The sequence below is a fragment of the Cimex lectularius genome, unplaced genomic scaffold (assembly GCF_000648675.2).
Source record: "Cimex lectularius strain Harlan isolate CLEC.00 unplaced genomic scaffold, Clec_2.1 scaffold167, whole genome shotgun sequence".
NCBI lineage: Eukaryota > Metazoa > Arthropoda > Insecta > Hemiptera > Cimicidae > Cimex > Cimex lectularius.
In genome coordinates, this window is record NW_019392811.1 from 64,544 (window position 1) to 89,056 (window position 24,513).

General features: G+C 34.0%; 1 protein-coding gene across 1 annotated transcript in view; it reads left to right on the forward strand.

Moving 5' to 3' along the window:
• The window catches only part of LOC106672412 (lachesin-like), a 102,846-nt gene that overhangs the window by 11,814 nt on the left and 66,519 nt on the right, over positions 1-24,513 (forward strand). Inside the window, exon 2 of the mRNA XM_014403817.2 lies at positions 19,588-19,688. Within this exon, the coding sequence (XP_014259303.2) occupies positions 19,588-19,688 (101 nt within the window). The remainder of the gene's footprint in view (positions 1-19,587; positions 19,689-24,513) is intronic.

The window sequence follows — 24,513 nt, forward strand, 5'->3', positions numbered from 1 at the left end:
GATATATTAAGCAGTATATTATCTTCCCAATTTGCTTCAAAATCGGAGCAGGGAACCTAACCACTCGCTGCTGTGAAAACTTCTCATATCGGGTGGCATTCCTACACCTTTCAATTAAGTGGAACACATCGAGCATTTTGTCTACATACCAAACCCATTCGTGAAATTGAACTAAAGAGTAGGGGTGTGTAAACCTCGCATGGCCTATTCTTAATCGGGTTAGAAACTAAAAGTTGTCACAAGCAAGGGTGGTCAAGGAAATAAGTGAGACAAATATCTGTGAAAATGTTGTTAAGAGATTTGTTCATTTTTGAATCAATGGTGGATAATTTTGTTTACTTGCAAATATTAGGAGATTGGCAAGGAAAAACGGTTTCTTTTGTACAACTATAATAGATTAAATAAATGTTATTTTTATTTAAAAACCGTTACTTATTCCTATTGTCAATTTGTTGTTGCACTGTTCTGTCTATCTTTACTGAAACATTGGACATACATTTTCCCTTAACGGCCTATATAATCTATACCATACCATAAACTATTGTTCACCTTAAATATAAGAAAAAAGACAACCTTTTGAATTTGTGAAATTTTTTTAAGTTATAAATTTTTACATTCATATAGAAAAATTGTCTAAAACGTCCTGTAAATTGACCCTAGATTCTTAGGTGTAGCGTATGATTTCTTTTTCAAATGTAAGCCAAGTGACGGAAGAGATTTTTTTATTGGCCACGTACAGCTTATCGTTAACTTTCAGAGCACCCGTATAATCTATTTTTAGTAAGATTTGTATGATAGGTGAAAAGTTGTAAACAAAACAAGCCTCAACCAAAGAAAATCAAGAATTTCGTGCGATCGGATGGAAACCCATTAAGAGAAAATCAAAAGATCAAATAAACTATAAATACCGTTCTCAACGTCACCAAACAAAAAAAACATAAATAGGAATTTAGACTAAAGCTCATGCTTAAAATTACTACTCAAATCGTACACCCACTACAGCCAATTTTTTAAATTATCTTAACAATTAACACAAATTTTTAATTTAAACTAATTTATTAAATGTCATTTTAAGTTACAATGAATAGTGAATAAAAGTTTTACAGAGCAAGAGTGACTCACAGATAACTGATCACAATCGTGATTCACTGTTCATCCTAAATAAATGAAAAAACTGTTAGTCAATAATACCAACATACTGTACTACTAGAACCAAACTAGATTTTAATTATTACTAAAAAGACAAAAAAAAAGGTAAAAATCGTCTATAATGCGTCTTATCTCATAGTGAACTCATATATATGAACCTATTTTGCCGCGAAAGTCAGCTAACTGCGCATAGGGGCGGTGTTCTTCAGGGGAAGCATGGGTTTTTACCGGAAATCTCATCAAATACACACGAAATAAATATTCCTGGCTCAAACAGTCCATTAGTCATCTATCTCTTTGGCAAATATTGAAAAACTCCTCCGAAGATTCCAATAATTGAACATTAAAATATTATTTCCGATCACCAGTTTGGGTCCCCCTCATTTCACTCTACAACTCAACTATATAACGAAGGAAGGATCAATCGACCGTCAGGATATCACTAGCAAGTTCGAGATCAGGGATGAGGTCATCAAAACCAATAAGTTTTGTAACTTATGCCAAGCTTTCGACCTTTATTGAGGTCTTCATCAAGATTGTACATGTAATAACAACGTTTACAATTAATAAATAATAAGTAACACAATAATTCTCAGATAATAATTCATAACTTACTCATCATAATATTAAAAGTAATATATATAACCAAATAAGAAGTAACTAATTGTGGTTATAGACAGAGAATGACACAACACAGACATATAGGACTAAATTAGACAACTATAGAGGGTGCTAACATTATTGATATCACTTCTCAAATTTAGTAAATTAACATCACATTTAATATGTAACTTTTTTTTAAATCTTCTGTTCATGGGTTTCTCCCTGTCAACCACAACCACATCATCAAAGTTTGGTTTCATGATGATGCTTTGACAAAGCTGTTGCTGGCCTGCTGTTGTCAGAACAATCATATCTGTGCTCTGCCAACTTGGTATCCAGATATTGTTTGGTCTGACCATAGTAAACCAAGGGGCAATCTACACGGGATAGAGTAAACCAAGTTAGACTATCTCAAAGGCCGATCAACACACTTTATTTTTGTGAAAATTTTCTTACCCTTATTGGTATATTTAAAAACAACTTTGAATTATTTAGATGGCTCTCAAACGAGTAAGTTATCCATTGTTATCTGAGAATTATTGTGTTACTTATTATTTATTAATTATGGACGTTGTTATTACTTATAGAGACCTGATGAAGACCTCAATAATGGTTGAAAGCGTGGCATAAGTTACAAAACTTACTTGTTTTTGATGACCGCATTCCTGATCTCGAATTTAACCGTACCGTGTTGCAAACAAATTTCCATCTCCCCTTGAACAAAAACAGCTAGGCGCCTTTCTTGATTTAAAACAGACCTTCGATCTTTTCTGGCATTCAGGCTAGCTGTAAAAACTAAAGACAATCATACTTATTACTTTTTACTAATATCAGACTTGACAGAATAGTCAGCGAGTGAACTGAATTTTCACCTTTCACTTATAGGCAGAAGGACGGGTTTTCCTCAGGAAAGCATTGTTGGCCCATTTCTTTTTTCAATATACACGGAAGATATTCCTGAACTGTTTGTTACGCGATTGTTACGCTTAATTTGTGCCCCTCCATAAACAGTCAATAATTACAACATGAATCGGAAGCATGGTTCATTTTTTCATTCATTCATTTCATTCACAAAATGAAAATAAACCTAACTTAATAATTAATAAACCTGAATTTTACCTTGAGTAAATTTATTTGTCCTCCTGTAAGCATAGTTGGAACCCCATTAACTACCATGTACTTTTCATGGACGAACGACTTCATGGAATCCACACACAAAACTGAAAAGACAAGAAACAAGCAGACAAATTAGTTTAGAAAACTGCACGATTCTCAGACAAAATTAGGCATTGAAGACAAACTGTTACTATAACATACTAAAATAAATAACAAGGGACTCAGCCAAAGATTAAAATTTCCGATCCAGAGTTGGTTTGAAATTACAAAAGGCACTGTCCACCATGATAGATCTTATCAAAAATTTCCTTTTAGTAAAAGTGACATAAAATAAGCTCTAGAATCGAATTGTACAATAAAAAATTGGGCTTGGGAGAAAGTTATGTTGAATCAGTTACCATGGCGCAATTTCTTGCCAAAATTAATTTGGGGTTTGTACATGATCTTTTTTTGCTAAAGTTAATCATTTCCGAATTGAATGGGTGGATTATAGATATTGATACACTCTGTATGATTTATCATCATTCCATGTTTCGATAATAGGGATAATATTCTGAAATTTTGATCTATATGCCAAAAATTGTGGCCTCATATTTTCATGCGCTTCGGGTATAAAATTTTCCTTTGCCTGCTTCCTGGGAGTGAATTTTCTTAAGTACGCTTTCGAAATTGAATATATTACAACAGGGAGTTACTGCTTGTACTGATCATTTTCAAATCTAATTCGTTGCATTTGATCACCATATATCTCTGGGAGGACAGCATGAACTGGTTTGATTTCGGTTCAATATTGTAGATGAATTAATTATTCGTGTTGGGGCACTCTCAACACGACACACAATAATGACAGATCTTCACAAAAAACAAACACTTTGAGCCCTGAAGATGATCTCAATAAAGATCGAAACGTTGGCACGATGGAGAAAATATTTTTCTAAAGCTACGACTCACCAGAACGCATATCACGATCTCCAAATAATCCTTAAAAATACAGAATACGAAGTCACGATCTGTCCGAAATATATACGTGCAATCTGATGAAGAACTTTCTATATTTTCAGATATTTAGGACCTAATTAGCAGTGGAAATGGACAGTTGTTGAGTAGTATTTCCGAGAAAAAATAATAATTTCCTCGAATAGAATACAGTTTGTTAATTTAGAACTATGGCAGGTCGTGGTAAAGCTTAAATTAAAAAAAAAAAAGAAGCCAGCATGCTCTGTTTTCGTGTAATATTCAATCAGGCCACCAACGATCATCGCCTATAACGCCAGCGAAATTGCTTTTCCCTACTTCCTCTCCTAAAAACGTTTATTTAAGCTTGTTAATTGTTTGTTCCTGTTAATTTAAAATACATTACCAAGTCATTTCAACATTGTATTATAATTAGGCAGAATTATTTTTTTAAGTGTCAGCTAATTCGCTCGGGTAGCCACGTTTGGACAGAAATAACCCTTAACGAGGCCTGCACTTGAACTCCGTCAGCAAAATAACCAGCAAGTGGCTTTGTTCTTCCTTCCTTTTTCACAAACCGGATTGGTATAAGCCTCTTTCCAGAGATTAAAATTTATTTTTGATCTTACAATTGCCAGTTCCTACTCCGACAATTAAAAATGTACAAGGTAAATGATATAAGAGGTATTTTTTATTTTTTTATTTTTTTAAAGAGAAAACAAGATAGAAACAGTTTTTAATTATACAAAACCATATATTTTTTTTAAATCATTAGTTTGTTATTCTTTCAAAGTGTTTAATTTATTACAATTTTACAATAATATTACTAATAATTATTCAGAAATCGTGAGATGCGGTCTGGTGTGATGTAGGTTTCAGAAAAACGTTTCGATCTTTATTGTTTTGATTGAATATAAAAAATATATTTTGCATTGTATAAATTCACCTTTTTTCCACATTCTATATGTATTTGTTAAATGTAAACAATGTTTGTAAATCTCAGGCCCTGAAGATGATCTCAATAAAGATCGAAACGTTGGCACAATAAAGAAAATGTTTTTGGGAAACCTACATCACACCAGACCGCATCTCACAATTTGTGAATAATTATCGATTAACGGTCGCTAACTACCGCACATTACTAATAGTAAACTTTATTTAAACAGTTACATGTGATAAGGATATCGATACAAAGCAAATCTTTATGTCTTTATCAAAAAACTGATTCCAAAATGAATAATTACAATTTTTTTTCCATTACTAAAGTAAGCTTAATTTATTTTATTGCTCTATACAGCGTTAATGTCCAATGTTCATGCAAAACTATCAAACTTAGCGCCATTATACAGGGTGAATTGCTACTCGTGCTACAAACTTCTCCAGTAGATTCTTCACCCTAAAATGAACAAAAAAGTTCATATTGTCCATGGTCCGATTCTCAACNCTCTCTCTCTCTCTCTCTCTCTCTTTACTCTCAAAAGAGGTCAAAATGATCGTATTTCTAAGAACTAGGAGTAGTAATGAGGTTGACGGTATTTCCTCACTTTGTCCTTCTGTGTGTCATACGTTCCTTTTTCTGTTTTTTTTCTCGCTCTCTCTCTCTCTCTCTCTCTCTCTCTCTCTCTCTCTCTCTTCTCAATCTCAATCTCAATCTCAATCTCAATCTCTCCCTCTCCCACTCCCTCTCCTTCTCCCTCTCCCTCCTTTTTTCTTGACAATAGCATAATAATTTCACTATTTAAAATTAGCTGCACGTCGGTTTGCTCTTTGGTATTATTTTTAAATTTGGCTAGTTTTCATACTATTTCAATTATTTATTTAGAAATCGTGAGATGCGGTTTGGTGTGATGTAGGTTTCTGAAAAACATTTTCTTTATCGTGCCAACGTTTCGATCTTTATTGATATCATCTTCAGGGCTCAAAGTGTTTGTCTTCTGTGTAATTGTGCCATTCTTGCGTGTCGTGTCGAGCCCTGAAGATGATCTCAATAAAGATCGAAACATTGGCACGATAAAGAAAATGTTTTTCTGAAACCTACATCACCCCAGACCGCATCTCACGATTTCTAAATAAATATCGATTAACGGTCACTAATCACCACATATTTCAATTATGTGAAGGCGAGGTAAATTGTCTATATAATACTCAAACAATGAATAATTATACTTTAAAACTCTAAGCTAAGAAGTAAAATGCAATAGGAAGGTAAAGATATAAACTATTTCATGTCATATACCAAAGATTTTTAATCATTTGTAAACTGAATGTTTGAATAAATCTATATAAACTAAAATAGGTAAACAAATAGGCCGAAACATTTGCATTGCATTTAAAATTATTAAAACCACTTTGGAGGACTCCAATGATTATTTTTTATTTATTAATTTTTTTTACGAGGGTTTGCAACAGCGAAGGTCGTATAAACCCTCAGGGTGCCGGTGTTTTTGAAAAAAAAAGCCCATTTGTAAGTATATCGGTTCGAATGCAGAGTCGCTAGATGCAAACCGGGAACATTTACCTTACTGTGATGAGCGCCGTGTCAACGCCTAACCGTTGCGGCCACCGACACCCCTCCCAGTGATCATTATTTACACAAATTATAATTATCATATACTATAAAATTTGAAATCCTCTAGAATTTTTGCATATAATTTTAATACTTATATCTAGTGAAAATTGAGTCAGCCAAAATAGTTGGGCAGTCCTTTCTGAAAATAACGTTTTCGTACGACTTGCTTTTGTTTTGTTGTCCTAAATGGTTTACCAAATATCAAGAGACTTTTTGGACAGGCCTTTACGTAACTTCTAGTTAGGCTGGAGTAACTTTTCATTAAAGCCTTTTTTGCCAGCTCGTCAGCAGTTCGGTTACCCTGAGTCTTGATCTAACAAAAGCACACAACACCCCTCTCATGCCACAAACAATGAGTACTCATCAACTCCACCAATGGTGACTTATTTTCGTAATATTTTTTTATCATCAAATCAAATTAATCTTTGCGAATTAATAGTTATATTGTTTTCATGTTGGCCTGCAAGCCGGCAAATCAGATCGATTCAATAGCACTTTTTAGCTTAGAATGGCTGCTATTTTACACAGAATATAGCACAATGAATCGTTTAACTTGGTTTCATTTCCTGTAAATAGACGGAAATTGTTCTTGTTCAGTGGGACGACAAACAAGAGGAATTTTCTGAGAAGTGTTTATGGGCTCCTGATTCTGAAAACCGCTTTCATATACTGCATTGCATTTCTTCTAATTGTAATTTTTCTATAATATAAAAATACTGTTCTGAAAAACTTAATTAATCAATCTCTGCATTCTTATAAGCTTATGGTTGTTACTTCTTTTAATTGCTCTTTTATTCAAGTTGGCTGAAGCTACTTTATAGGTAATGTGCTACCTACCCTGCACTCAAGTAACGGAATAAAAATTTATTTATTGATTTATTTATTTATTAAACTGTGAGTTCTTAAAACTAGTACAGCTTACACGCTTTATCCCATTATAATGACCATCGAAATTAATAAACCTTACACCTGTTTAGCTTAAGATTATTAAGAAAGATTTTTTCCTCCTTTCACCTAACTTTTAATATGGCTGAGTTACATGTAACTTCCTTACCACGGTTGTACTTGATTTTAACAATTTCTAATATCTTGCTCAAAGTAAAATACTATTATCATGCAATAAAGTTTAAAACAAAACCATTATTAATAAGTAACTGCAAGATTGTGAATGTTATGTGGGCCCAAGGACCTTTTCAGTAAACTATATGACATCGATCATTTTACGTCTAAGGGTATGAACAAATCTGTACTCTTTTATTTTTGCCAATTTTATTTTTAGTCTAAAAAGCACTAAACAGAAAACCATTATGCTTAATGCGATACAAATCGTTTCACAGCGGTTAAATTAATGGCAAGATTGTGTAAATTGTGTTCTTCAATAAAGATAGATTACACTTTAAAAACACTAGTGGATGTTGAAGGGCAACCATCCATTTTCAATCAAATCCATTTTCTGGAAACCCTCTTTTCTTGCAGATTGAGAGGGCACAAAAACACCTTAAAAACCCGACTTTTCTCCAACGATTCCTCTTTAGCAACTTTTTTAAATAATAGCCTGATCTTTTTAAAATCCATTTCTGAAAATAACGGTCCAATAAAAATTTTTATGTTTTAGTCAATTTAATTACTCAGTAGAAGAATAACAATCACAATAATTTATAACAATAGCAAGAAACTCCCTTCAAATAATTAAAATTGGTAGTTCGATCTTTTCGATTTTATCAAATGTGTTTCGGCTTCTCCATCTTTAATAATTGGCATTAATTGAATGCATTAACTTTGACCAAATCTTTTTAAAATACTAGGAACTAACTACAGTGGAAACCTGTTTATCCGGACTTCCGGATTATCTGGATCCGTTTGTTAACATATTTTTTATAAATTATTTGGAGATCGTGAGTTGCGGTCTGGTATAGTAGTGTACAGTGGTATAGTCCCACGATCTCCAAATAATCATTAATTAACGGTTACCAAACACCACACAATTTTTATAAATTTTTCCTAATTTTCAATGTAGATATATTAATTTTTTTAAATTCATAATTCAACTATGGGACCTTTCATTCGTCGTTCGAAATTCGTGAAGTCCACCAAATCGCCCTGCCACTAGTCACAAGATCGAAGAGGCCGGTGAGGAATGCTTTAGTTTAAAATAAATAAATAAAATTAAAAAATAAATAAATAAATAAAAGCTGTATACTATTTTGAAACACTAGACATTTTTTTCTCGTGTTGTTCGTACATTGGCTTATATTGAAAAGGTTTTTTTATTACGTATATTTTTATTAGGTGTTTTTTACGTATACATTTTTTGAGATACGAGTATCCGGACTTAACAAAATTAAAACTAATATATATATAAAGTGGAAGGTTTATGGGCCGACAAACAGCTGAGGTCATCGCCGGCCCTCCGCATGTATTCCTTCTCTTTCCTGTCTTTCTCGCGTATTTTGTACTGAACTGCAGCCATTTGAGCATCTCGATCTGGTTACTGACCCTCTGCTTTTACTTGTATATTACGTCGTTATTTTAAAAAGCTAGCCTCTTGTTAGTACCTCAGGTTGTCAATTTAAGAATAGATACACAACATACAATACATAACATATATATCGCCACAAACATAGAAGTCTGGTCCCATTCACTCCCCCAGAGTACTCGATATTCCTCGGGGCGGGGTAAATAACCCCTTCCTTTCATGCTTAAATTACATTCATTCCAACAGAGTAAAATATAAACAACATACAATACTAACATAAAAGTCTGGTCACATTCACTCCCCCAGAGTACTCGATATTCCTCGGGGCGGGGCCGAACCCACTCCATTCGCGCTAATAACTTACTTTTGCTCCCCAGACATCACACACTCACCCCAGAGTACTCGATATTCCTCAGGGCGGGGTAAATAACCCCTATTTTTCACGCAAATAAATTACGTTCATCCTAATGTAATAACATAAACACCACACAAACACGACACAAACACTTCAGACACAACACAAGCACAGAACAAACACACATAAACTATATACATTTGAAGATCCCTATAGCCCTGAGGTACCGGTACAGCGATTTGTGCCCGCTGCCGTGCCCCAAGACTACGCACAGGTCCGACGATATTCCAAAATATTGCCTATAAACGTCGAGCCTTCTACAATTGAAAAGGTGCTCGACTGTTACTCTATCTTTGCATAATGGGCACCTTTGCGGTCGCTTTCCTGCTAGAAGGTGCCCGTGTGTAATCCTTGTATGACCTATGCGTAGTCTTGTCAGTATGACCTTTTCCCTTTTTGACCCATTTTCCGTGAACCAGGGAGCGACGTCTTTCTTAACCTGCCACAGTTTGGCAGGGTTATTCCTATTTTGCCGAGCCCAGCGGTTTTTCCATTCTTCTTTTAATGTATTTGAAATTAATAACTTGAGATCCGCTGGGCGTATTTGTTGGGAAGCGTCGTGGGGTCCTCTGGCTGCTTCTTTGGCCGCCCTGTCCTGCTTCGTTCCCGGCTATCCATAAAAAAAAAATAATTAAAACTAATAGAAATTACTTATTATTATTTGATATACGAATGAAAGTATTCACTTTCGTATGTATATTTTTTTCCGTTTTTATGACACGTTACTAATAAAATCACAAATTTTCGGATTATCCGGAATTTTGATCATTGGAACAAGTCTCGTTCCCTTCAAGTCCGGATGAACGGATTTGTACTGTAAGAGCTAAACTACGAGGAAGGCAGGCAAAAATGATTGGAAACCAAATTACAGGTTAATCGCTTGGCAGTACCCAAGAGAAAAATTTCACAATTTAACTAAAATTTAGCACGCTCAAATCTAGATCTATTTGACCTTTCTTTACATTTTTAACCTTATGTTCAGTTTGTACAATTTCCTAGATATCATGACAGGTCAGAAGTAATTAGAACATTAATTCACTACTTTCGTGGTCCGCTTGACCAATTAATACATGACAATTAATTAAGGTTTTTTAGTTGAGATGAAAAAAAGTTAATGGCACGAATTGGTCAAGCGGACGACGAAAGTAGTGAATTAATGATTTAAAAATGAAGTACACTTCACTAAAGCTCTCTGTCGCCATTTCAATTGTCATCGAGAATCCAAACCGATTACACGACATTTGAAAAATGGCAAAAGGAGGGAAAACTCAAAAGGTGGGGTTGAGATGGGGAGTTGATGTCCGAGTGGATCGAGGTCACGATAGCTCAGGTGGTAGAGCAGCGGCGTATCTAGCCGAAGGTCGTGGGTTCGAATCCCTCTCGTGCCTTTACTTTTTTTCATCTCGACTAAAAACCTTAATTAATTGTAAATTATTAAATTTTGTTTTGTCNGATGTCCGAGTGGATCGAGGTCACGATAGCTCAGGTGGTAGAGCAGCGGCGTATCTAGCCGAAGGTCGTGGGTTCGAATCCCTCTCGTGCCATTAACTTTTTTTCATCTCAACTAAAAAACCTTAATTAATTGTCACTATTAGAACAGCGCGTTACCGCTGTTGTGAAAACCAACAAACATTTCTGCTAGAACCAAGGCAAACTGTGTAGCGAGAGTCATACAATTTTAAACAAAACGTACGACCCTCGACACTGTTAATCATAATATTAAGCTATTATACTTTGTTCTTGACATCTAACCCGCCTTAAGAATGGAAATGTTTTTATTCCTTTCCGCGAGATAAATGTTGTGCGGGTCGAGTAAGTGGTGGTTTGAGATTTACAGCTGGGCGCATTCTGGGGCTCCCCTGGGCACATCCCTCGAGCGCTATAGTTGACCAAACACCCCGAAACCATTTATTGTCAAGGCGTCTCCTTTTATCACCGGATAGAAAGAAAAAGGGTTGTTTTTACAATGCCAATAATTACTAGCTCTTCGGCAGGGGCAATTAACTCGGAAGAAATTGGAAGGCTTTTGGACAGATGCCATCATTGTTAAGAGGATGAACCAACTAGCCTTTCAACCTTTGGCCAGTTACACTTTTCAAATCTCTCGTAAACTAACGGCTACAAAATAAGGTACAATTATTCCTCCCTTTGGAAAAACCGCAGGATAGGTCCTTCCGGATAAATTTCGACTCGAATCTAATTGAAAAAATGAAAATATTGACGAAAGATACAGATATTGTAAAGATATTCGGATTGCGCATATTGATAAACAACATCTTTTTTTCTGGATGAGCAGCCGTGAATTATTCGTGAGGGGAACCAGATGTGTTCATCCAGGTCTGACATTAAAGGCTGTGTTAAGGAGAGTACGTCGGGCTTGACGTGACAAATGGCACCAATGTCCAAATTGACGTCCCAAAACCTTGAAGTTATTGGGAAAACTTGGTTGAGTTAGATTTTTTATAAATATAAATATAACAACATAAAGAGAGAAAAGTTATAATGTGGTATATGCAATATCAATTGCATAATGAAGTGATTTATAAACAGTGCATTTGTAAAAATGTGGTTTAAAACACATTTACCTTATTTAAACTTTCTATAACGGCAGACAAAACCAAGTAAAATATATACGCGCGTGGATAAATACAGAAAACGAGAGAGAGTGGAGTGAGAAACAAATACATAGATAGAAACTGATGTGTGCGAGAGAGAGTGTGTGTGTATGTGTGTGAGGTGAGGGAAAGACTCAGATAATTAATAATAATTAAATGAGAAGTTTATGGGCCGACAAACAGCTTAGGTCACTCGAAAAAAGAGGGAAGACATCAGTGAATTGATGTGGATGAGGAAATTTTGCATTCTGTTAATCGTGATCCCGAAACCAGTACACGTGCGTTATGTATAGTCCTTGGTGTTTCACAGTGGAGAAGTTGGAATACCTTCCGTCGGAAGGATTGTACCCTTACCATTTTACGAGGGTGATTGATGTAGATGAGGAAAAAATCAACTCACTGCTGGTGGCCATTTCGTTCCAAACTTTGCACCCTCGTAAAAGTGTGAAAGAACCAGTTTCCCTCAACCTCTGATAAAGTCGTTGGAAGGTGCGATCTGGTGGAACGTCTCAATATGGAAAACGAGCTTGTATTCTCCCCTTGCAGCAGTAACCGTAAATGAAATACATATCAGCAAGATGTGCATTAGGAAATTAAATCACCAACCTGAGGAAGTTGTCAGCTGATAACATAAAGCAAACTGATTGAATTGAACATTAAAGAACTGATACAAAATTCAAGAGCAAGGATTTCCTGGAAAAATTGAACGTGCCCCTTCGTCGACCCCAGTTTTCTTTAACAAAACGCAACATTTTTGGGCCATACAGAAACGAAATACAAAAAGTTGGGTATACCGGGAAGCTTGAATGGAGAATTTTGAGGTGATTTGCAAAGCTCCTGTAGTTTCAACATTTTTGTTTTTTCTGAATTTTTCGTGAATAATTTTTTCATCAATTCTGCAATGTAAATAGGTTGCCTTACAAAAAATTTAACGTTCTTTTAGGTGGCACAAACCAGATTTTTCTACAGTCAGTAATTCTGAAGTTTATAAGCAATTCAGTGGGCCTAAGTCGAAAAATAAAAAACACCCAAAACCTGAATTTACTTCTTTCCCGTTGAAATTTTGACAGTGGTTTAGAGGAAGTTTTTTGTTGCATATGGTGCGTAGAAACACGTCCTAAAATTTTCGACCAACGAGTATAAGTAACCCCTTCCTATCACGCTGATAAATTACATTCTTTCAAATAAATTAACACAAACACAACACTCGATACAAAACATAGAAGTCTGATCACATTCACTCCCCCAGAGTACTCGATATTCTTCGGGGTGGGGTGATAGCGAATTATTTATTTATATTGCATAAACAATGTTGAAACCGTTTGAATAATAGAACGTATTCAACATTACGATATAATAAATAATTTAAAATTGTAATCATGGAATAGAGCGAGGTGGGCTTTGATTATAAGCACGCGAACAATTTTTGCATGCTCTTCGACATCATCTCTTGGTATTCATCCTTTTAATTGAGAGAAAAAATAAACATGAGAAAGTGAAAGATGAATAATATCTACTTATTTAAAATGTATAAAAAGTTACAGGAAAATCCAAAACACGAACAGTTGTGAGAATCAAGAGTTGGAATGCTCGTTAAGTTTGAAGTCTGACATGGCAGCTAAACATTTCATTTGAATTAATTTCTCTCATAATTTACGAATTTGAAATAAACATTTGTTACATTTGTTATTGCAGTTTATAAACATTTATTGAACAAAGAAACAAAAGTGAATGTCGTTATAAAAAATATTTTGAAAATTTGAATTATCCGGATTGAGAGTATTTTGCATAATCAAAAATAGAGTTAAGGTAAGTTTCAGTTTTATTATGCATTTCCTTCAGATATTTTTTTGTAACCCACAGCGGACATTATAAACAATTTAATTACATCATCCAACGAAACCCGGTTACGCTTCTGGTAGGAATATGTCCACAATGCAGTTTTTTATCATCTGGAACTATTTTTGCTTAAATAATGGCTCATCTGGAGGCGTTATATTTCCGCTCGAGGGCAATAATTTGTGTCGCATCACTAATGAAATACGAGGCCTTATGTTGTCATGCAAGAAAACAACTCCATTTATATTCACTAATGCAAACCCCGTTTCCTTGAAAGCTACGTTCTCAGTCGGCACAGCGGGAAACAGCATTTGATGGAATTGACAGTTTTGTCCTCTTTCGAAGGATTCCCTGCCTATTCAAATACATGATCTTCTTTGGGATAAATGTGTCTTAGAAAATGTTTATGAGGGTTCATTTGCCTTTTCCCATGATTGCCGTAGCGAAATACTTTAGGTTTTTAATAAATCTATTTTTTTTATCTTTTCACACATTTTCATAACTGAAGAAATCGAACTTGTTAGCTAGAAATAAACAGCTGAAAACAAAAGAGACTGATAAAAGCTTCTTCTTGCAATTCTTCCTTAACGTTAGTACGTTTTAATATTTTAATGTATTTTCACAATAAAAAACATATCGTATTGTTTAATAAATAAACCAACTTTTGTTATTTCATTAAACACAGTTCATTGTTAAAACAAAAATTACAAAGGAATTTCCTTTTGTTAAAACGATTATCGTTCTTATTCCGAGCATCCGTCAACTTAGCCGGATAACCAATCTGGAAAATTATTTTTTAAGCAAAGGAAGATGTCAGAGGCAGCCAAGCTTTATAATATTAAATCGTAATGAACGATTTATTTTCACGTTTCAAAAGAAATCATTGTTACTGAGTATTACAAAGGGTACCCCGGGGAGCTTTAATGTGTCGCTTTTCCACAGTGTTTTTCTAAATAAGAAGAGGACATTGTTAAATAAAAATTATTCCTTGCATTTATAATTTGGTGGTACCAATAGATTGGTATCAATTTAATATTGGCTAATGTTACATATCAACTGTCCTGAACGTTGGTGATGATGGTTGGTCTGGAATGGAAGAATGCGAGACTGATCGACGATGATCACATATCTCGGCTCATCTACAGGGTGTCCTTTTTTCCTTGTGTACTATTTTTTAGTCTAGTCTCAAATATTTACCCTTTTTTGGAGAAAAATTATACTGGGTTGTTGCTGTTTATTTTATTTACTGACATAATAAAAACACTTATTTTTATTATGAGCATTTTAAAAGTTAATAATAATATAAAATCAGTGGAATTTATTGATCAACACTATCATTTTTCTGGATCTCGCTGACTTGATTTTAAATGGAAAGTTTCGGCAAATAAGTTCTCAAGTAAGTTCGACAAAGTCAGCCCTCATCAAACGCCATGTTACAATTTCGTTAATGGAACCCAAAAAGTTTGTTATTTTTGTATAACGAGGATTTTGGGTAGTTTATTTAGCTTTTCTGTATATAGGAAAAGGAATTTTAGGAAAAATGTCATTGTGAATGTGATGAACCAATGGAAACCCTCGCCAGATGCAAATAATCCAGCAGCCTTTCTTGTGATATTGCTAAGAAAATTATAAAATGCATCAAAAAGCAGTAAGAAAATCCGAAACAATCATTGATGACATTTACCATTAAAAATTGGCATTTACCACTTTAAATTAACTCCTAACCATCCCTACATAACCTCTATGTGCAAGATATTTTAATCGCTTGTGTTGACGGATTAAAGGTCTTTCCAGAAGCTATTGCCAGTATTTTTCCGCAGACAAACGTTTCAGCTATGCGTGGTTCATCAGAACATAGCCAATCGCATAAACCAATTAAAATTGTATATTGACTTTCTGAAGCATAATACAAAATTCCTTTTTGCGTTCACCACTTTATCGGTGTATAGTAAAGCCATAAGGTAATCTTGCTCTTACGTCTATTTTCCCTATGAAAATAACTAGGCTCTATGAAGTTACGAATCAGGAAAATAATCCACATTGATACGGATCCAGAAAATGACCATTGTCGATTTAATATACCATATCCCAGTTTATGTCTTCTTGAACGGTTGCTTCGTATTCGAAGATGATTGGGTGGCAGTTTCTTCCATACCATTCCATAAGTTACAAATGAGATCACCATTGAATATTCCTATGTAGTAAAAATGTTTTCTCAGACTAGACCGGTAAATAGGCCTTTCACTTGTCTGAGTTTAGCCCTCCCTAACTTCAGCAGTGTGTTGTTGAGTCTTGCTGAGGATTTTTTAGAATATGCTGCGTCTAGACGTTTCCTTTTGTCATTTTTGGATCCATTCTGTGATGAAGGATTCTGTGTGTTTATGTTATCCAAATAATAGGTTTTGGGCTTATATATGGTCTTGCAATTCGACGTCTGGCCAGTGTGTCTGCTTTTCTAAGCAATACTAAAAACAGCAATGCGAACAATAAAAGCTTTACTAGCAATTTAACCCAGCATAAGATTCAAGATATAAACACAAAAAACAAAACTTTTGAAAAACTGTCATTCAACAAGATAAAATATAGAAGACACCATGAAAGTAGAAATGTTTATGTTGGTGTGAGTATATCATTCAATAATTCAAAAGAACGGTTCTTCTCAGAAATTGGAAGACTTTCAAAAGTACGTTTTTAATTGTGCAGGCACCTCTATAAGCTACTTTGAATCCTCCTCGTTTTTTTTTCAACCAATGTGACCAAGAACGAAAACCTATTTCATTTGGTGTGGGGTGGCCTAGTTTAATTTTTGCTTCTTTTAAGGCTAATTTTTTGTCTTTCTACTACCAATCTATCGACAAAGGTTTGTTAATACTCATTGTTTTGTTTTTTAATGGTAAGAGGTTTATGTATAGAACTGTTTTCAACTATTTCAAGGAACATTATCGGACTAAGAAAGATAATTAATGTTGTTCAGTTCAACAAGTATTAAAAAGGTTTATATTTTACTGTGAGGATATATTCCATCGTCGGACGCAGTAGACATGTTAAAGTGTTGGGTTCTTCACGAACAAATTAACAATAATTAGTCAAATTTGATTGCTTTCTTCGAAAATTAAATTATTCCGTTTATTGCTACCCTACATTTGGCTCTAGCCGAACCTTTGTCAAATTTAAAGCCAAAAATATTTGATATATCATGGTTTGTAAATTCATATATTTTAATTAAGGCCTTCATTTGATTTCTTGCCGCTCTTTGTACGCAAAGGCGAACTGAGGTAACTTGTATTATTTAATTATTGCTGTAAATCTGGCCCGAGTGCCTCAGGCGGTTAAAAGCTCGTGTTTGATTTAATGCGACATAGGAGCTCTTTCAATGGTATGTGCCTCGTGTTTAAGAATATTGCATTACCGAGAAGAAAGGATTAAACTATTTTTTTTTACAAGTCTTACTTTGAGGTCGAATCCTCTACAAACTCAGGACATTATTCTGCCTTTAAACAACTCTAGAATTAAAGGAGTAAATGTAAAAATGCGTAGTTTGACTAAAAAGAAAGCGAAATGTGAAATGACTAGAACACGAACACGGACAACAATACGACTAATTTTATCGAGTAAGTGTTTTTACGTAATAAAAGTTTTTATCCTAATCCTATTGAGAGAATATCCGATAATCAGAGCTCTAAGAGACGACATGAACAATATAATTGGATTCAATAAAAATCTCCAAAAAATGAAAACCTTCAGTCGAGGAAGATTTACAGTAAGGTCCATGAGCAGGACTATGTGCCTACAAAACCAGCCATATGTACAATACCTTGATTTAGAGGGTGGGGTTCCAAAGTAGCATCGTAAATGCTACGCAGGCTACTGCAAATTGCTTTGTCTCTTTCCACCCTACATGGCGCAGCGAGTTATGCACCTAATGTACAATACAAAGTTGTCCTAGGGTCTGAGGATAAACAGCTCCAATGATATCAAGGAAACCATTCAGGGCATCACAGCAAACAATGAAGATGTCCTGCAACCCCCAGTTTTTCAAATTTCTCATTCGCAGCAAGCCAGACGAAACCCATGGTTATGTATTCAGCTGATACCTAGATCCTTGTGCAATATAGTAAGCATATACCCCAGCAGGGTCGTATCCGCTTCTTCAATCCCGTCTGTTATAGCGTTCGTCCTGCCAGTCAGCACAAAAATTTGCCCCGCAGCTATGCACGCCACAGAGCCATGGTGAGGGTTAGCTTTGGTTGCGATATCTTTCAACTCGAAATCCACGCAATAGAAAAATGTACTCCATTCAGCTGGAAAGGATAAAAAAAGACATATATAACATATACGATAGCCAGCTAACCATCGGAGCATTAATCTCAAATACCATCAGCTCATCAATCACTACTTGTGTCCCAGGATACGCTGACCTAGCAAGAAAAGATCCTACGTCGCCGTTAATTGAACCCACAAATTTTGTAATTCCTTTATAACGAGCATATTATGAAAAATGATATTGTGAAAGTGATGAACCAATAGAAACCCTTGCTGGACGCAAATAATCCAACAACTTTTTTGTGATATTGCTAAGGAAACTATAGAATGCATCAAAGAAAGCAGTAAAAAATCTGAAATAAGATCATTGATGGGACACAGTGGACTAAATGAGCACATGAGAAAAATTGGCATTTACCAAAAAAACAGATGCAAATATTGAAAAGAGGCAGAACACAGCCCAGCGCATCAAAAAATCTCTGAAATGCATGCGCTTTTGCTTGTAAAAAGTCATAAATTTAAGATGTTTTGGTGATATAATTAAAAACAATAAAAATTGTGTATTGACTTTCTGAAGCATAACACAATTCCTTTTTGCGTTCACAATTTTATCGGTAAATAATAAAGCCGTAAGGTTATCTTGTTCTAGTACTTCTATTTTTTCCCTATGGAAATAAGTAGGCTCTATGAATTTATGAATGAGGAAAATAATACATATTGATTCACTATTAAAACTGATCACACTTTCAAAATAATCAACTGTAATAAAATAAAGCGTTGAAAATTTATACTGAAAATTGTTGTTCTTTATCTTGTCAAAATTTAAATTCTTTGGAATTGTCCAAGTAGAATTATGCAGACATGAAGAAATCAATTACGATTGGAAGGAATTTCAAATATCTCGCTATCCTTTTCTCCCGGACCTTATGAGAAGTTTCTCGGTTGATGCAAAACGTTCTTCTTTTTGTTTTGCTATTCTGTTTCGCATTCTTATGAATAATTTATTTCTGTGGGAGCCAGGTAAGCTGCTTACATTGTCAGCATTCTTAGAACTTCTCTGAGATATACCGTACGAAAATTGTTTGTTGAATAAATAGACTCAGCCCAATTTAATGAGGAAGTCGGTCACATGTCCTTTGTATGATTACAAATGCCGGCGTACTTCCTAAATTGTACAATACCCTCACTTGCCTGGATAAAAAAGCAATCTCACCATTAAGAAATTTTGCTGATAAATCAACTTTGAAAGGGAAATTAAAGTAAACCTAAATTTTATTAATAACTCTGTTTGCTTTTCAGTCAAGGTTGAGCAGCCTTTATAACGTTTCATTCAAATATTTTGTTTAAATTCTTTCTTAATAAAACTTGTTTCGGGTTATTCCACACGAAACACGTTATAATGAAAAATATTAATTCTAATGTACATATCAACCAATAAAAATGTGTACTGGTACATTTCTCCTTTCTACTCTGTCAACAATACACTGTTGAAATATATATATTTANATATACATATTTGTTATAAAATTGTTTCAATACAAATGAATAATAAATATTAATAAAGAATGTTTTTGTTTTGTTTTTTCAGATAAAGAACCCTACTTCATTTCGTCCATTGCCAACGTTACTGTTGCTTTGGGAAGAGAAGCAATTCTTACCTGCTCAACTGCCAGTTTGGATACATACAGGGTAATTTTTTTCGAAATTGATCTACTATTTCTGATTAATAATTTACCTTATATACATGTATTAATGTTATTACATAAATATTTGATCACAGGAAGATCAAAATTGATTATATCTAGTAGGCATGTTCTTTGTGAGATCCATCTCGACATAATTCCAATTTACAGATGAGATCTCTTAATCTGCTAAATTCTTGGATATTTATCACCTGAAAAAAGTCATCGCGAGAATTGACGGGTTTTTAAAATGACAACGTGCAATAAAATAATATTCAATAATACAGTTAGTATTGTACTTTATTCCTAATTTACTTTTGGATACTGTTACATAAGAAAATGAAGAAAAATCATGAGTAAAGTTTCATCCATCTGATACAAGACTTATATATCATTTTGTGTATGAAAAAATAGATTATACGCTATCCTAACAAATATTCCACTCTCGTAATAACAGTCTGGAAAAAATATGGTTCTAAACTTGTGATGGAGTAGAGTTGAACATAATGAGAATAATGGCCGGCCAAATCGTTGCGATTAGGAATCGGAATCTTTCAGACGAACAGAATGGCTTTCCATCAAAGATGGAAGATCTACAGTCGAACCTCACCCCACTAATCAGCGATATGGAGTGAGGGGTGAAGCCCCGTACATCATGGAAGTTACTACTCGTAATTCAAGTTACATCCAGGCCGTCTCATGCTTTGGAATATTAATCAGACCTGAATGCATGCAAGCCGACAATGTGAAACAGGTGTCGCCCAGCAGTATGTTGAAACAAGTAATTGGGCTACCCATGTCGAATTAACGCAACATCGATGTAATAACTTCAAAAATGCAAAATGATTAAAATAATTGTCGACAAGGCGAGAAGTTTGAACTCGTTAATATCGTTGCCCGATGTTAAACAAGCGAAAAATATTTCGGTACACAAGCCTAACTGGAAGAGAAGGCAAAGTGATAGAAAGTAAACTTACATAAATGTATAAAATATTATTCACGACTCCCTCACGCAATTTGAATTGAATTTGTAAGATCAAGGCGATGACAATACTAGTAATTTTAACTTGAGAAAACTGAGAGGAAGTTTCTCTGCAACTTTCTTCTTATTTACATTATTAGAACTCTCAAGAAAGAGACTCGGCTCATCAGACGCTCAAAGGCAGGTCTGAGTTAAGAAATTTGCAATTGAATTCTATTCATAATATATTCGAACGAGCCCTTTTCCATGTTTAACAAGTAATTCTGGAATAGAAAAAGTGCTTGCCATATTTTAAAATATTGCAAGACCAATTTTTAACTCTCTTCCAACAATAAAAAATTTATTGTCATGATTTCAAATATTTTTTATAGCAAACCGCGCTGCTGACGAGAAAAAAGTAAACAGAAAATAAAATTAATCTGGAAATAACTTTTATCTGAAAAAATTTAGCTAAAAACAGTAAACTTTGTTATTAACAGCTATGATTGTAACAGTTCATTAGATAAATTGCGTTTTCGAAAACTTTCTGTCAGTTCAAAACCAGATTCACCAATTTGTGAAATGTAAATATAAGCCGTTCACCCTTGTGAATTTCAAATGTAATTTCGTGAATGTAAATGCAAACATTCCTTAATACATTGCTAACGGGGCATCGCGAGTTGGATTTTACTTATTTATTTAAATAATTACATGTTTCATATAAACAGGTGCAAAAAGGAAAACATGACAAGTTAAACCAACTACCTTGTAGATCTAATTTAACAAACAAGAACAAGATGGTTTAGAGCAAATGGCACATGGCAGGTGTCAGGAGAACCTTCATCACGACCACCAGGAATAGTCATTATTCTCCAGAATCCAAATCTTTAGAAAATGGGATTAAACCCGTAACTAATTTGATAAAGGGTTTTCCAGCAAAAACAGACACACATAAATAATATGATAAATATGTAAATGCAATTTTGTTTTCTTTATATTGCTTTTAAATGAAAATGACTTGAAATTTCTTTGATAAATAGAAAAGCCACAATTAATGCGCTTTGAAAATATTAAAGTTACATAGTCAAAACAATGGCAGTATTACGAAAACACAATATAAATAAATTACAACAGAAAAATGTAACACGGTAGATAAAAATAACGGGATTGAGTCAATTTATATTTGCAGAATGGAAACCTGTCACTCATTATTCATATCAACTTTATTCACTATGCAATATCATTTCTAAAGATTATTGCCTAACTCAATGTACCGCATGAAAAAAAGAGATGACGAGATTGAGTGTGTCATCGAAGACAGGCAATAACGAATACTTTTTATTCTTTATAATATCATCAAAATGTTTGAAATTCAAGCTACAACCCAAAAAACGCAACTCGTCACCTGAAAAACAGTTTATTAATGAAATTATTTGTTCTAATTTAAAAAAGCTATTTAACATATTTGCAACCGGAAATATTTCTGTGGTAGTTATCTATCAATTTGGTTTTTTCTTTCCTATTTTCGGTTGTTTTGGTCATACTCGTTTCAGCTTCCCGACATTTTCGAGCTGAGCCTGTGTGATATTTTGTCAGGTAGTATGCTCTTTGATATTATGTAACGATCAAACTAGTCTCATCACCTTGCATAACCCTGCCCGAAATCTCCAAAACGAATTTATTTTAGTTTGATAAAAGCTTCATTTGTTCACCGAAGACAAAAATCCTTTCCTGTTTTAACGTCAGTTTTTATTGTTAGCGTGAAGCAGTGCTTACTTGTGCTTATTTGGTGAAAGGTCAAAACGTCTCAAATAAAAATGCAAATATTTTTTCCGCCGCATTGAACACTTTTAGCCTGAATGAAAACTACTCCAATTGCACTAACACAAACCACTTTTCCTTCACAGTTGCATTGAATCGGTCGAGTTGATGTAATGAGATTAGCCGATTCGTTTTCACATAAAAGCGATTCCATTCCAATCCCGCCAAATGCAAGCTCATCTCGGGGTGAATTACAACATTTGGGTTTCACAGTTATTGCTGCCAATCTATCATTGTTACTCGGTGCCCACATTCCAACCCCCATCTCTAATGTTCAGAAAGTTTCGTTATCTTTGCAAAGCAAAACACGAACAGGTATTCTGCCCCCTAAAATTATGAAACACAACATACAAGTTTTTGTTTTCCTACCTCACAAGTGCTGAGGATTAATTATTTATATAGTTAATACTTTAATTTTCTCCTTTGCCGTTTATGTAAAAAGAGAAATAGGGATGCTAGATTAAATTTCTGTCGCTTAATGACTTCTGGCAACCGAGTAATTTACACAGTGAAAATGGACAAGTATAAATGGCAAAAACTCGTGTCTATTTCTTAGAAGTAATCAATTAAATACCGTTTGGACATCTAAGTGTTCTTTGTGCTCTGAAAAAATATATTCAATTATTTTCGTACTTTGCTATAATTTATATAATTTTTGCTGAGAAAAATAATTTAGAGGAAGATAAACTTAAAAATTGTACCCCTTAACTACAATTGTTTCTGTCAATATTTCTTCTTATTTCCTCTCTTTTCTTTGCACGCTTGCAATATATTTTTATTAATTTATTTTTATTTTTTATTTTTTTTATTTATTTATTAGTTGTTTTTTTTGTTTTTTTTTTGCTGATAGGACTTCAAAACCATCACGGCGCTCAGTTCATTAGTCTTGCAAGAACTCCGAGTCATGATGGTTTAGCATAATGGTCGCGCCGTGAAATTGTCTGCTTAATGAATGAATTGTGAACGCTGCCGTGTTATTGCAAGTTCATACCAATGCTAATTCCTAATTTTATAAACGTTTTTATGTGCACATTACGACTGTGTGTTACAATACCTAATGTATTATGAGATAATGTGATTAATATTGGGTTGTCCGGAAAATAATGCAGGATTTTGGTATTAAACAAAAAAAAAGAAACTAGTTACTTTAAAGCAATGTTCTTTAATCAAAATAATTTCCCANATACAAATGAGTAATCCTGTAAACGTAAACAGAATATTTTATATAGATTTTTTTTAATGAAAACTTAAAATCCTGCATTATTTTCCGGACAACCCAATAACTCAAAGAAAACTAGCATCTTGAATATTTTAAATATGTATTTTTTGCCAATTATAAAATACCAATTTAAACACTTACAACAGTTTTTGCATATTTATATTTATGTTTCTTAATAGATTAAACTTATTATAGCAATGCAAGGTCTTTAATCTAATTAGTCTGTACAATTTTAAAATTATCGACCTTTTCAATTAAATAATCAAATGGCCCATATTTTTTCTTTATACTTACTTTTTCATTTCTGAAACAAAAACAAAATGAACTTTTTGTTTATCGTGTCCTCTCCATTTAAACAATAGATTGAAACTGACTAAATAATATAATTAATAAAATGAAAATGTATACAAAGCGAAACGATCAAGGCGTTTATACAACTTACTGTAATTAGTCAAAAAGCCGATAATATTTAGATTTTGTCTTGCTTAAGAACAAAGAATAAAAATGATAGGTAAGTAGATAGATAGATAGATAGAGAGAGAGAGAGAGAGAGAGAGAGAGAGAGAGAGAGAAACAATACATTGATTATATACAATTTTATGCGCACGCATAATATTCTCTGTTAAACTACTATATTTTATTATATTTAAGATACATCTTACAAATAAATACAAAGAAAAGACCGGGATGTCCCAACGACCTGGCCTGACCACCGTGATCCGGTCCTCTGACCTTGGATCTGAATTAAAGAAGAGGGATTATAGTATCAATGCATACTATATAGACTAAACAAATACCATACACATGGACACTTAGTTTTGGACCAAATCT